Source organism: Metopolophium dirhodum, chromosome 1, assembly GCF_019925205.1.
Source record: "Metopolophium dirhodum isolate CAU chromosome 1, ASM1992520v1, whole genome shotgun sequence".
Classification (NCBI taxonomy): Eukaryota; Metazoa; Arthropoda; class Insecta; order Hemiptera; family Aphididae; genus Metopolophium; species Metopolophium dirhodum.
Genome location: NC_083560.1, coordinates 99,982,340 through 99,997,917, shown reverse-complemented (window position 1 = coordinate 99,997,917; position 15,578 = coordinate 99,982,340). Strand labels below are relative to the sequence as shown.

Below are 15,578 nucleotides of genomic sequence, written 5' to 3'. Positions count from 1 at the left end.
CGTGTTTTATTTTGGTTATTGTTTCTGCGCTACGATCGATAAAACACTGCTGCACGTTTCGGCCACTGACACCGCCGCGCTGTTATCGATGAAGTCGTCCAATCCCGAACCAGCACACCGAGACAGCGACGCCGTTTAGAACGAAATCAATACGCCGCCCGTCGTTGTTTTTTGGTCCATATTTCAACAAAGACTTGCTGTGTCGCCTCTTCGATTGGGTACTTCATCTTTGTTGTTCAGTCGCTTTCACGGTTTGTCTCGGCTGCCCTACTTCACAGACGAATTCACAAGCAACTACGATTCACTACCGCACATCACAACTCTCGCAGTAATTGTTTTTGAAGGTATGCAGTTATTAGTGTTATTATTTCTATCATTATACGTGCATGGTGCGTAGAATAATGATAGAAATATTCGATTAAGATTATGATCGTTCTGTCACACGATTACGCAGTGTGGTAGCGTCTTGTTTTCTACCTTGCCTCGGCCGTCCCATCTGGGTGCGTCACCGTCAAAATGGCGGTCGCTCCGCCGCAGTTTGCCGATCGCGCAGGCTATCACCTCCTATGATACTCCCGTTACCTGAGATAATAAAACAATGGACTTCAGCTTAACCGTATAATGAATTATGTGACATAGGTAGGTTTATAAATTGATAATTCACCTCAGTTTGCTGCTGTTCATGTCATAGAGCATTTCATTAAACCCGACCACTTGCATTTAGTATCGGTATGTCATCCATTCATTTATAATGTATACAAGTTAGTATTACTTGCGCATGCAGTTGTCGATTACGCTGTGTACTTACTAGTATTTACCTATACCATTACTACGACAACATTCCTAATTCCTATCAAAGCTCCTGCATTACAACGTCAATTAAATACTACTGCTTAAGAAATCCAAAAAAGCAGCCATGTGAAACGCGTCTTGGTGAGATCAATTATGTCGGCGCTCGTATGTTATGTTTTTTGTGTATATTTTGTACATGTAGCCATTTTTCTTTGATAACAGATAATAGACAATTTGATAACGCAGTAGGTTACGCACTTACTAATCATAGATCATAATGAAATTAATAGGATATTATCGGTTGAACTCAAATTTCTTCCTTGAAAATCTTGATTATCTGATTATCTTCATATATATTATATTCGTACTAAATAAAAATATAAGCAAACGGTCTTAATGTCTTATATGGTTGGATCGCAAAACTAGTACGAGACAATTGCGGCAGCTACTATTATACGTTCGTATCGTAAAATGTTTAAATGTTTAAAATGTTGGTGAAATCAGAATTTGGCGTTTCAAAGTTATAGCCAGTGTTGTAAAAAATACTTTTTAAAAGTATTGAAGTACTCAATACTCTTAAAATAAAGTATTTAAAATACCGCCCAAATACGAAAGTAAGAAAAAATACAATTACAAAGTTTTTGAAATGATCTTCAAATACAAAAAAAAAATTCTTTTTACTTTTTAGTTCTGAAATATTTTTTTTAAATCAAAAATTTGTTTATTGCATTTTAAAACATGACTCGTTTATTAATCTAAATTCTGATCAATCATGTTATTATTTGCACCACAACAGTGAACTTATTAATTCAAAGCTATTTGTATTTAGATATTTCATCATACAGTCATCGATCGTCTTCGACAATAAATGATAATGATAATTATTGATAACAATTTTCTTGGTAAATAGGTAGTAGGTACTAATAGGAACCTTTTTTACATAATATATATTTTGTTATTGACCTAAGCTAATAGTGATACCGAATACAGATCTGAAAAGTATCTTTTCGATCTGAAAAAAACATTTAATCGACAAAAACTGATACCAAATTGTTCGTAAGGCATAAATGATAGATATATAATATTATATTGTTGTAATATTAAAGCAAAATCATGACGGCATGGTATTCTAATTTATCAAGTATAATTTTAAGTAGAAACAAATTAAGAAAAAAAAAGTATTTAAAATACCATTCAAATACTTTAAAATAAAAAGTATTCAATAAGGAAATTTGTGAGGCAGTTGGTAAAGTGCATTTTAGCCCGATATACAAATATTGTATTGTGGAAAATAAACTTATACACTTTTTATTGTATACTTCAGTAGATTAACATCATTAACTAATATTAATTCAACTTACAGGATATAATAAATAATAACAGTATAAAATATCCAGACTGACAATCGTCTCCGCTCAGAATCGTTTTTTGATATTTTATCATTGAATTCAAGTTTAATACACTACATTATACATTACATTACATTATACATATACATTAACCCACTTTTAACCTACTGTACATCAGAGCAACAGCAACATTTTTATATTTTAATTCTAAAAATAAAAAAATTTCAAAATTGCCAATTTGTAAATCTAATTTTTATACAGATGTTGATGGTAAAAATGTAGATTTAGGTCAACTATTTTATTTTTTACAACTTTAAAATATAAATTTTTCGTTTTTGGAGTAAATTAATTTGAAGTTTGAACTGTATTAACTTTTTTTGAATATACTCTTTTTAGGGAACTCTCAAACACAAGATATTTTTATCTATAATTATTCAATTTTCATAATTGTTGTCATGCTTTTTATAGTATCAATTTTTTATTTTTATTTGTCAGGTCATTCTGTGTCAACTTGCAGACATATGCATTAATTATATCAGTTATTTTGTTATACATCCGCGATATTGTTGTGAGATTCCATTTTAAATACAGGTACTTGTTGAGTGTTTTTAAAAAAAATTGTATCTGATTTCAAATACATAATATACCTAGTTCTTACCTAGAGTATACTATAATTAATACTACATTAATTTTAGATGGTGTATGATAGTTTGATGAGGCTCATTACTCATCTGTAAAATCTCCTCAGAGGCGTCTACAAAGCTACCTAAGAAATTATCTTACATAACTGATTATTTATTTAAAATAAAACATATTCAGCACACCCCTATGATATAACTGATATAAGTTTTAAAAAACGTAACTAAATTAATATAAAATTATGTGATGTTATTATATGTAATTATATGTTGTATTTTAAGATAATTTTCACAATATAATTATAACTATTGTTAAAAAAAATAAGGTAATGTGTAAGCAAACCACTTCCCTATTTCATTATACCATGACTAAAATCACCTCATTTTATATTACTATTATTATGAACCACTATAAAAGGCAATTATCTAACAGGTGATCTACTAATTTAATAGAAATGATCCACCACATGATTTAGATACCTATAATATGTACATAGTATGTATTATGTATAAATATTTCATTATTAATTATTAAGATATATTTTTTTAGGATTATAAAATCAAATTCTTAAAAAAATATACAAAATAAGCAAGTAAGTGGATGTTACTATGCAGTTGAGTAGGTTACAAGTGGGTCAATATATAATGGATTATATTAAACTTTAATTCTATGATATAATATGAAAATTGTATAAAAAAAACTATTCTGAGAGGAGACAGTTTGTAAGTCTGGAAGTCTTTGTCGAAGCAATCCTGGTAGAAATGTTGTATACAGGATAAAAAAAAATAATAATAAATAAACACCATTTTTTAAACCACTAGCTTCCTCGCTCCGCTCAGAATCTAATACACAGTTAATCGCCATTGACCAGTGTAACTATATTACAATTCTATTTCTATTATTATCGAAATTAAGCATACCCTTATAACCAACAATTAAATTGTTAATCAGGTATGTTTAAAATTCTTGGTAGTTTAATATAACATCTTAATTTTATTACCAGTTATATTATATATTAAATACAATTCTTTATTATTAATGCTAATAATCAAAAACTCTTTTTATTAATTTTATAAAATTAATCTTCTTTGGTTAGGAGTCATAACTTTGAACTTTTCGATTACATTATTTATGTCCACTGAGTTAGGAAATTCCTACACAACAAATACAAATAAGAGGGATTCTAAGCTATCTTCAGACATAGTGGACCTTAAATTAGACTAGTTACGGGTATCACTACAAACATTGATAATACTTGATTGAAACTGTTAAATACATTTTGTTGGTTTGAAACAGTCAACCAATATAACCATTTATAGACAGTATGTTAACATGTTCCGGTTGGAATATTTTCAGCTCCTGTTAATAATTTTACTTCTGTTAGTTCAGTTACATTTATTTTGAAATATCTGCTAACTTAGTATAATCATATTTAATCAGTTTTAACTTGATTAGATTACCTGTAATTACAGCACCTATAATGTCTAATGTTTTTGTTAAAAATCTTTTATTAATTTCTCCAACTAAATCATCTAGCAATAAGAAAAATACATTGGTCTTCATTTCATCATAAATTGTTTCTATAAAATACTAATTGGTTTTTTCTATTATTAAACATGATGACCGCGGCAGCTCTGGCTATTGGTCTGACAGTAACATGTTATAACATAATATTAGGGTATTTTAAATACATACATAAATAAATACATTTACTGAAAATGAATAAGGTTTAAATTTCATTGTACAAATTAAATTTTTTTTTAAATATAAATAAGTTTACAATTGGAGTAAGATTTGGCCTGAGAATTTTGTGAAGATGTGTAGAGCAGAGGGTTTCCTCTTAATATTTTTGATGATTTCTACATTCGGTTAGGATGTGCTTAATAAAGTTAGTTAGACACCACAGGTAGAGAAGTTGGGTGGATAGTCTCTAGTCATTAGATGACATTGGATTATTGAGGTTTATAGTTTTAGAAAAGCATAAATCTAAAAGTTAAAAAAAAAACAGATTAATTGACCCACTTATATTTGAATCCCCCTGTATATATTAATTATATTATATATATCCCTAACTTAGATGGCTTCGTCACTTAGAAAATTTTACGCAGAATAGAAAAAAAATATTTCTTAAATTTGTAATAATTATCCATAAATAAATTATTATCGCTGTAACTTAATATCTTGAGCTATAGCTTTTAAAAAAATTTCTATTTTGTCTTACCTTACCTAACCTGGTAATTTTGAAGATATTTTCCCATGTTATTTCATGTTTGATTTCATTTTTTCAGCGTTCACCACATTTTCATTTAGCAAATTACTATAATTGTCGCAAATTAATTTCGACCATAAATTTGGATCAATTAAATCCTAACTGGTTGTAAAATTTTCAAAATGTTTTTATGACAATGCCTTCTGCTGTATATGGCTCTTGCATGTTTTTTTCTTGTATAAAAAACTTTTATATGCAACTTTAATGTTGCCTTCATTGAATTTTAAAATTTTCATTTTTTGAAAAATTTGATCAGTTTAAAACCTATAACTATTTAAAATCACTTTCTTGACGTACTCTGTCAGACCTACTGCTCTATACTATATTATACTAAACCAAATGTCACCATATGGTGTTATACACAGTGTAGTAAAAATAATAATGCGGTTTTTAAGATAATATTTTATTTTATTGTATCACCCTCTATCATCTATAATCTGTATGTTCATCTATATATATATATATGTATAATCTACTGACGATACCGTAGGTAAAAAACAAAAATTATTGATTTTTTGTCTAGCCCTGTGCTATACTATACAATTGAAATATATAGTAAACTTTATCATAATTTTATTTACAATTGTCCACACCAAACTAACCTATATTAGATATAATATGTGAATAGTTGATTTTATTTAAAATGTTCCAGACTGTACAATGTATATTTCAACAGTTTTATAAACTTTTTTTGCCTCGAGACTTGGAGACTTTTTTTTGTGTTTCCCCAGGTATTTAAATATTTGTTATCGACATTCATCAACATCCGTAGATACATAACAAATTGTTCGTTTCATATTTTCGTGCTATTTGTTATATTCACAACTAAGATATAATGGACTTAAATATCATTTCACTCTGATAAACACAAATTGTCAAGTTTTTTTAGCTAAATATGTAAAAACAAGTGTATTACACACTATCTTGTAAACAATTTTGAAAAAGTATTAAGATACTAATAATAGTATTCGGTTAAACAATTTAAAAAATACTATTATAAAAATGTATTTTGTGAATATTCAGTGTTTTTTTTTTAATTATAGGTAGGTATACTATATAATATATATCAATATCAGTATACCTATCATGCAGTGTTGGGTAAATTACTTTTAAAAAGTAATGGAATTACGTTACTCGTTACTTCACATATTTTTATTTAAATTACATTTGCGTTACCTAAAATTATTTTTATCACGTTACGTTACTTTTTCATAAATAAAGTAGTGCGTGGTAGTGCGTTACAAATAACGTTACTTTTTTTTTATCTCTGATAACAGTTATCATTTTTTTTGAACCATATTCAATTCATAATATGATATATTTTACAATACATTTTAGACCTACTACCTATATAGTGATACACTGATACCTAGTATACAACATTCAAAATAATATGTAAATGTACAATCATCATTCATCTCACCTATTAATTATTATTTATTGTATGGCTATAGTAAAGTAGTTACCTACTACCTAGTTAAATTTAATTGTATACATTTAAACTCAATACTAAATACAACAATAAGGCAAGTTATTTTCTAATAAACAAGTGAAACTAAATGATACAGTGTAATAATGCTATAAATCATAATACCCAATTTTATTAATACAAAAATACAATTTCATTTATTTTTAATTTTAAAAGTTTTTCGAAGTTTTGGTCACTTATTTTACCACGTTTTTTTGTACTAATATCACCAGCAACACTAAATAGGCGCTCTATCGAAGCACTTGATGGCAATGCGGTATTATATTTTAAGAATATATTTTTTATGGTTGGCATGGTATTTAGAAATTAGCAAGTATCCAGTGAATGGTGTTGTCAAATATCGATCAATTTCTGTGTTGGGCTGTTCTACTTCTACATCATCACCATCGAAAAGAAAATCATCTTCGGTTGCAGGTTGCACATTGTCATTGACAATACCTTTTATTAAAGTTAATAGTAATAACATTTATCTTAAATATCAAATTTTAATTAATCACCTGTAATTGACTGTAGCTGCTCTACTTCAGCCTTAAAGAATATACTATTAAATTTAAATTTTGGATGGGAGACCGATGATAATATAATTGGTATTTCTTTAGTCATACTTGTGAATCGTTAATTGATACTGTCTAAACAAGCTTTTGCTAAGCTTTTGCATTTACCTGCCAATGATAATTCTGTTAGTTTCCTTTTCAGCCAACTGATAGTTGGTATTAGATAGCCCATAGCCATATATTTATTTCCTTGGAGAATATCCAATGCCCTCGATAAAGGCTCCATAATCTAAATATAAAAAATAAATAATAATTAATATAAAATGTTAAAAAAAAATGTATTTTTATTTAAGACTTCAATATTTACTTTGCAATAATCCATCATGAAAGCTAGATCATTTTTATCAAATCCTGGTATACCAGATTCATCACATACACGTTGAACCTTAGCTTCAGATTTTTGTAACTCATCACTCAAACATTTGACGGCATTGTATGTTGAATTCCATCGAGTTGTATTTGGTACATTTATATACACATTTAATGCGTCATCAATAGTATCTGCAACTACAGATGTCCTGCTTTGCTTGTTTCACAAGCCTTGCATTTTTGCAAACGATGATCTCATTTGCTTTTTATAAATGACATCAGATAATGCTTTTTCACTGTCTCTTGTTGCAACTAAGTTCAAAGTATGACTTGCAAAGTGATGATGTGGTGGAAACGAATATTCAGGATATTGTTCAAGACCATTAGCTAAAATTTCGTCTATTTCTATCATATCTATTTCATCGTCATTGTCATCTTCACCATCTTCATCATCGTTAGAGTTTTTAACTCTTGATCCAGTATTTCTTGTTTCTGACGTCTGTGTGTGAACACTTATTTATAAAAAAAAAATTAGAATTAATAACAAGGTAAACATAGATGTTTATTTACATTCTTTAAATAAAAAAAAAATTAATATAAGTTGATTAAGTTGATATTATAATTATTATTTTTAATTTTGTTATTCCATTTTCAATTTATATATATATTATTATATTCAATTTACAAATCCCTTACCTAAAAGCTTTTATAAAGTTGGAACCATTATCTGTGACAACTCTAGATATTTTATTAATTATTCCATATTCACAAAATATAGAATGTAATACTTTTGCCAAAACATCAAAAGTATGTCGACCCTTTAGCCTCCGACAAGCAAGAGCTGCAGACTTTCGTTCAATAGTTATTGGGTCAAACCAATGAACTCCTATGTAGCTCCTAATAAAAAAGACTGTCAGTTAGCAATTATAAACAAACCATTTCAAAAAAATGACTATATATTTGTACATTCAATATATTTTATATTATTCTTATTTTGTACCAACCATAAAAGTACCACCGACCCTGTATATGAGCATAATTCATATTAATAAGTGTTTGGTAAGTATAATAAAATAAATAAATAATAATTGACATTTTATCTCATAAATAAAATCTTACTTTTTGTAGACAGACCAACAATCAGCAGTGGCACAAACATATTTAAGTTCAATAGACATCAGTTGCTCTTTAAGTTCTATTTTTAACTCCTGTGAAATATTAGATATTCTACTCATCAACGTTTTTCTTGTTAGACATTTCCTTTTAGGAAAACCCATATTCATTAAGTATTTAAATTTTTCTTCTTCGACAATCGAAAATGTGTGATTACCCAGGACTACAAACTCAGTGATCATAGAATCTAACTTTTCTGAAAATAAAATAAACTATAGATGTATCTTTTTTTCTACATATTATATAATATATTAATAATTTATTTCTCATACAAAATTAGCCATCTATTTTGAAAATAGTAACTGCTATCAAATTATGTAAGTTATATAATTTGATAGTAGCTTAATATAATATAATATGTACATTTTTTATTTAATTTAATGCCTTTTAGTAAATATTAATACTTACAATAGTGGATTATAAAACTTTAATAATAAGTATAAATGTATAATATGAATTCAAATTCAAAAAAATAAATACATTTATACAGCTAATATGCTGTTGTACCTACCTATAAAATAAAAAAAAAATTCAGTTAGAGATTTTAATTTACCTTGGCTAACATATTGTGGTCGAGAAAATGATTCAGATAATGTTAGTTGCTTTTTAGTTTTGCAACTGTCATCAGTCTCATCTTGTTTGCGCTTATCAAAAGTTTTTTCATTTTTTAGTTGCTCTTCAAGTTCTTTAAGTTTTGAACCATGCTTTATCTATATAATTTAGAAGAGAAAATATTAATTATATTATTAGAAAATTATAATCTAGGTTAGGTCGGTTTGCATTAAAAAACTGTGTACACTTTTTAGTAATATTTTTGTCAAATGGTCTAACATAGCCAAAAAACAAGTACCTACTTAAAATTCAAAAATATCGGTCCATTTTTTTTTTAGATTATTAAATAAAAACGTATAAATTAACTTAGCAACTGATTTTTTATGAAGAAACCAAAATATTTAAACAAATTTGAGGAAATTAGTATCATAAAAATTAAAACCTGTAGGTAACAAAACATTGGCTGTCAGCATAAAAATAATAAAATAATAATATACTTATGTAATAATTATATTTTATTTCATGTAATTGAGTAATTTGCATTGCTTGAATAGGTATCTCAATAACAATTTTTTTAAATGAACTCATGCTATATTAAAATAAGTAGGTAGGTACTACTGTACTAGCCACTAGGTAGTAGTTAGATAAAACAATATTCAGTATTTTACGACCCCTTGGTATACCTCTTTATTCTTTAATAATTATGAATTCTACTTACTGTTATGTGTTTTTTCAAATTTGAACTACTTCTTATGGCAGTGGAATATGTTTTGGATTTGATACATAATTTGCATTTCACGAAAAAGTTTTTACTATCCGTAGATGTAACTTCAAAATATTTATTATATGTTGGCCACGGTAGTTCAGTGGTATTTGCCACACTTGCTGATACTTCAGTCTTAATCATTTCACTCATTGTTTTAATTTAGAGTTAATATAATTAAACTCAAACTAATATTTTATTATAACTATTACACTAGACACTAAAAAATTATTTTATAAACTATGTCGTAAGTAATAAGGTATCTAGTCAACTGTTGAACTGTTACTATTATCTATGAACTTTTGGGTTGTGCGAGGTCCGACGACAATAATTCGGCGTATACTGGGAGATGCGAGTAGTTAATTGTTAACTAACAAAATCAGTCCTTAACGACTAGAACTAATAAGTAATGGTAATACCCAGTGGCGGCTCGAAGGAGGTATATTTGAATCATGTGATTCATAGAAATATTAATGGGTGGATGGGTGAGTGTCCTGTGGTTGGGAAAGTTAGTTTGAAGAATTTTTAAAAGTTGGTAATTCAATTAGAAATATAATGTTCAGCTCTATATGGACTACATGTGTATCAGCGTAAGTCGTACAGTAACAGCCAACATTAGGTTAAGCCCGGTACCCGCATGTGTAAAGAATGGAATATAAATATTATATTTAATAATTCGAAGAAATTATCGAGGAAAGGAACGTTAGTTAGTAGGTGATAGTAGGTGTAGAGTTTTGGAAAGATTTGTAGCAATTAGTTATAGAACGAAAGAACACTACGAGATTTGTCTGTCATACTGACAAATTTTATACTTTATTAACAAAAATAAAAGTGAAAGACGAGACTACCCTCAACAATGGGTGAAGAACAACTTGAAAGTCTTATTCTTTTAAGTTGTGAAAAGGATATAGATATTAATATTGAAGAAGCTATAAATAGATTTGGTTGTTCTTCAGATTTACTAAAATCACACCTTTTAAAATAAAAGTAAATAACTTATATTGTGATATTACTATTTATTCATTTTATTTGAACATATCACAATATAAGTTATTTACTTTTATTTTAAAAGAATTCCAATTTAATGTAATTATTTCAATAAAAAAATATTCAAATTTACTAAGTTGGAGCAGGTTAACTCTTTTTCTCATGAGGATAATGATTCATGGTTATATTAATAATGTATCCACATTAATTAGTTTTTTTATATTCACTCAATTTTCACAATTGACTTTAAACCGTTAAAATAAGTAAGAAATAAGAAATTATCTTGAAATTTTCAATAACTACAGGTTAGTGCATACAAAGTACAAACTGGTATCACATGAATTTTTTTTAAAATTAATATCATTAAATTAAATTTTTAGTTTAGATTATTGTTGAAAATATTACATTTAATACTTAATATTTAGAATATAATGTATTATTATATAATATTTTCTAAATGTAATGCATATATTGATATGTAATATAAGTACAATTATTAATTGGTTCAGGGGTGATACAGGGTTATATAATATTTACTGTGTATACCAATTAAATATCTATCACTGGCATAACTTATCCACTAAAAAACTATGAATTCACCTTTTGGAGAGCAGTGAAAAATTTTTTAGGGTGGTTGTTGTAAAAATATTAAATGTGAGTCAAGAAAAAAAAAGTTCAAGCCGCCACTGGTAATAACTATGGTATTCATAAATCGTATTAATATAATATGTATAATATTTAAACTATATGTCTATAGTATATAGTATTAATTGGAAATGGTGACTGCAGTCTGGTAAGGTATTAACATTGAGGTATATCAGTTTTGAATTTGTACCTATAGCCATATAGGTTGATAACCGATAGGTGGTTTATTCATAAGTCGTAAATCATAATTTGTTTTAATTGCCACTTAAATTTATTTTATGCTTAGCTGCAATACTTTCAGCTATCAAAGCCAAGGCATTAGTCTATTTTTCTTTGGCCACTGTCTGTCTTTCCAAAATCAATATTTTATTGGTTTTTAATAATTAGCTTTCAATTTTGTTATTTCTGAACTAATTGAAGATAAGGAACGCAATGCTTTAACAGTATGATAGAGTAAAGAGTATTTTTTTTCCAAAGATCTTTTAAGAATTACTCCTAATAAAAGTTATATTTTAGATAATTTATATTTAATAAGTAAATTATGAATAGAACACTAAATAATATAGGTTAGGTTCCAGTTGGCATATTGAGATAACTTTGATTAAAATCTGAAGTAGGAGATTTGATATACTGACATTTTTCGTTATTTTTTAAGCATTTTACTGGTGTAACAACAGAATTCACTAAGCAAGAAAAATGGAATAATGTATACATTTGAATCAAAGAAATAGAAAATATGTATGTTTTTAATTATATACTACAATATCTTTTTTAGCTCTGTGGGACCAGTACTCCTTTATCTTCAATATAATAAAATTGTGTATACAATTTAGCCTAGAATTTTTACTTGAATTATTCAATTATATACGTACCTTGTCTCTAGAGAATGTGTAGTAAGACTAAAACTATCATAAGATAATTAACTTAATTTTAATATATTATATATTTAATATAATCTTTTGCAGTTTTATAAAAAATAGTTAGTAAAATAGTAGGTTAAACAATTATTGTAAACTGGTAATCTTATGATCTTTTCTAAAGTTTTGGAGCTAGAGGTGGTACTCTAGGAATAGTATATTTATACTACTAGTAAGGTATAGTAATTTGTTGTTCCATATGAAAATCCTTTCTTTGATATGTTTTGATTTAATTTTTATTACTTTTATGTGATAAAAAAATAAATAATTGCCTACTTGAAACAATTTAGTAAAATTATCTCTTTATTATTTTTAGATTAGAAGAGTATCCCAAAATGGATCATTCTCCAGAGGAGCCCTATAGATGTCCAGCTCCAAGACATAAGTGCGCAATGAATGGAAATTATGAATTCTATATTTATGGCTCAGTACTTTCAGATCCAACCAGCATACAATTTAAAACTCTACCATTTCAGCGTATTATAAATCAAGTTGTTCCACCGATGGGTATTGATTTCATACCAATTATAGAAATTGCGGGACCAGATAACGGTAAACACCTATTATAAACAAAGTTAAAACAAAGTATAAACAAATTTACTATTATCATTAATACATTTATTTTCTTTTTATAGTACGCAATCATGTTGGTGTGGAATTTTATTTGTCATTATCAGATATTCAACACATTTGGCCGCCAAACAGAAAACAGGTTAGCCTATTGCAGATCCGTATTGGAGAACAACTATCAGGGATGAGCGAGTTGTCAGAAGAATTACCACAACCAATATTAATGTTTATCAATTCTAAACAAATACCTATGAACGATATAAAAAGCCCTTTAAATGTTAATGCTATTGATTATTTGCACTTAAATACTGTTAAAGCTAATAAGATCACAATTTCTTGGCCACCTTGTAAAAGATCATTTAATATGGTAGTAAACTTGGTGGATATAATCAGTGTTGTTGAAATGGTGGAAAACATAAAAATGGACGAAGATCGATTTTTATCAGCATTAGAAACAAAAAAGAAAGCCAAGGAATTTTTGAAAAATCCTGGTAAAGATTTGGAGACTTACAACTTGACTCTTTTATGTCCAATAAATAAATCAAAAATGAAACTGCCTGTCAAATCTGTCAAATGTAATCATTTGCAGTGTTTTGACTTGCAAGCTTTCATTTCTTTGAATGAGATAGAACCCACATGGCTGTGCCCTATATGTTCGAAGTCCTGTATCTTGACTGATTTGAAAATAGACTCTTTCCTTTCGTTTATTATCAATAGTATAAACTTACCTAAAACTTGCGAGGAAGTAGAGCTTGATGCGAATGGTAAATGGAAACCATGTATATTGAACAGTGATAGTCGTGAAGGTATTTTGGGTACATCTTGTGGCCCTTTAAAAAAAACTATTCTTGAAATTGATTTGGGTAACTCAGATGATGAAGATCTCGGTGATATTGTAAAAACAGTATTACCGATAACAAGTGCAGGGAATTCAAATGGTTCAATAAGATACTAATAATTAAATTATATAATACGATACGGCTTTTTAAATTTAGTACAAATGATTATATAACATTCAGATATTCAAGTGTTTTTTTATCGATTGTTAATCATTTAATCAAATAATGTTTAAAATATTGTATGAAAAGCAAAGCAACGGACTTAAAGTTCGTATTTCGTCGTCATTTGATTTTTCTATTTTTTTTCTACAAAAGCTTCAATTCTATCGAATGGTTAAAGACGTCTATATTGGATTATAGTTTTAACTAATGCATTTTTAATTTCTTGGAGTAACTATAATTTTTTTGATCAAAATCACGATTAAAGTTGCAATGGTTGCCCGACGGGCTATGGCATAAGTGATATAACATGGTAGTTGAAATTGCTCGCAGAACCAGCTGCTTAACTGAGTCTCTATCCGTGAAAATAATATAATTGCTAATGATTTAAAATTTCATATTCACAAACATTTAAGTATTGTGAATTGCGACAACGATATAATATAGTACATAAATATTCTACTACGGTCCACGAGCACTACAGAATTGTTTAATCATGAGAATTAATATTATGAAGACACCAATTCCGTAGCTCGTCGGACAATCATCATATCTTTAATCATGAATCTTATTTGTGAAGATAGATCCAGCCTAGTTCGCTCTTATACCAAAAATGAAAATTAGTTGTCATCAGTTATATTAAGTTGCATTGTATTTTTATTTAATTTTGTATTTACGTTTTTCAATATTATTAATTATCAATTGATGTGTTATTATTAATGACATTTTATAATTTAATTCTTGTGTATGGATTATATTGTATAACTGTAAAAGAAAAATAGTTTTTAATTTGACTCAATAGTATTTTATGTAGAATTAAATTCATTAGAATTTAAATAAAACTTGTATTTATCATTTGAATGCATAACTAATTGTATTTTATTTATTTGTATTCAATATTTATTTTGTAAGTAATTGAAGCAATTTTTTTTATAAGTTGGAGTTGGAAGTATTATGCCAATTTATTTTTTGGGTGGGGGTAGAATATTTCCCTCACCCAACCCTGTTTTAAATAAGATATTATAATTAAGTGGAGGTGCGGGCCCTGATTTTAAATGTCCGACCAGGCCATTTTTTTTAAATCCGCCACTGGTAGGTAACTAAATGTTTGAACACAATATAATATTATTATTATTTATAATAAAAATTATAATAGTAGGTACTTATAATTCTAGTATTATAGTATGTTATAGATATGTGGAATTTTTAGGTGTAATTTTTGTTCTATTTTCAAATAAATCTTCCGTACCAATTTCTTACCTTCTTTAACATTTTTATGTTATGTTTAAATGTAGGATAAATATTTTTTTTAAATATTTTTTCAACCTCATGTGCCATGTTCTGTGTCGGCATTCTAACGAAAGACGGTTTATGTGTGTTGTAGAAAAGTGTGAAAAAAATCCAAAAACATTTTTAAAATGTTCACATTATATGATACACATAAGGGCACATATAGGCTGTAAATATAAATGTAACATGTGTAATGATAAGTATTCGACTAACGGGAACGTTAATCGGCATAAAACACGCAACAATAATGTTTTGCCAAAATAAAATTAATAACAATTTGTT

At 27.5% G+C, this 15,578-nt stretch overlaps 2 protein-coding genes across 2 annotated transcripts; one reads left to right on the top strand and one right to left on the bottom strand.

Annotated features, from left to right (window-relative positions):
- The first annotated feature begins 102 nt into the window (after nt 1–102).
- Nucleotides 103–15,208, top strand: LOC132935340 (uncharacterized). The gene is made up of 3 exons (XM_061001863.1): nt 103–344; nt 12,755–12,990; nt 13,074–15,208. Exons 2-3 carry the CDS (start codon nt 12,774–12,776, stop codon nt 13,961–13,963), a joined length of 1,107 nt encoding a protein of 368 aa, XP_060857846.1. The 5' UTR covers nt 103–344; nt 12,755–12,773; the 3' UTR covers nt 13,964–15,208.
- On the bottom strand, nt 8,094–8,756 carry LOC132934057 (uncharacterized). The gene is made up of 2 exons (XM_061000335.1): nt 8,521–8,756; nt 8,094–8,298 (listed from the first exon to the last, which is right to left on the bottom strand). Exons 1-2 carry the CDS (start codon nt 8,754–8,756, stop codon nt 8,094–8,096), a joined length of 441 nt encoding a protein of 146 aa, XP_060856318.1.
- Nucleotides 15,209–15,578: the final 370 nt, after the last annotated feature.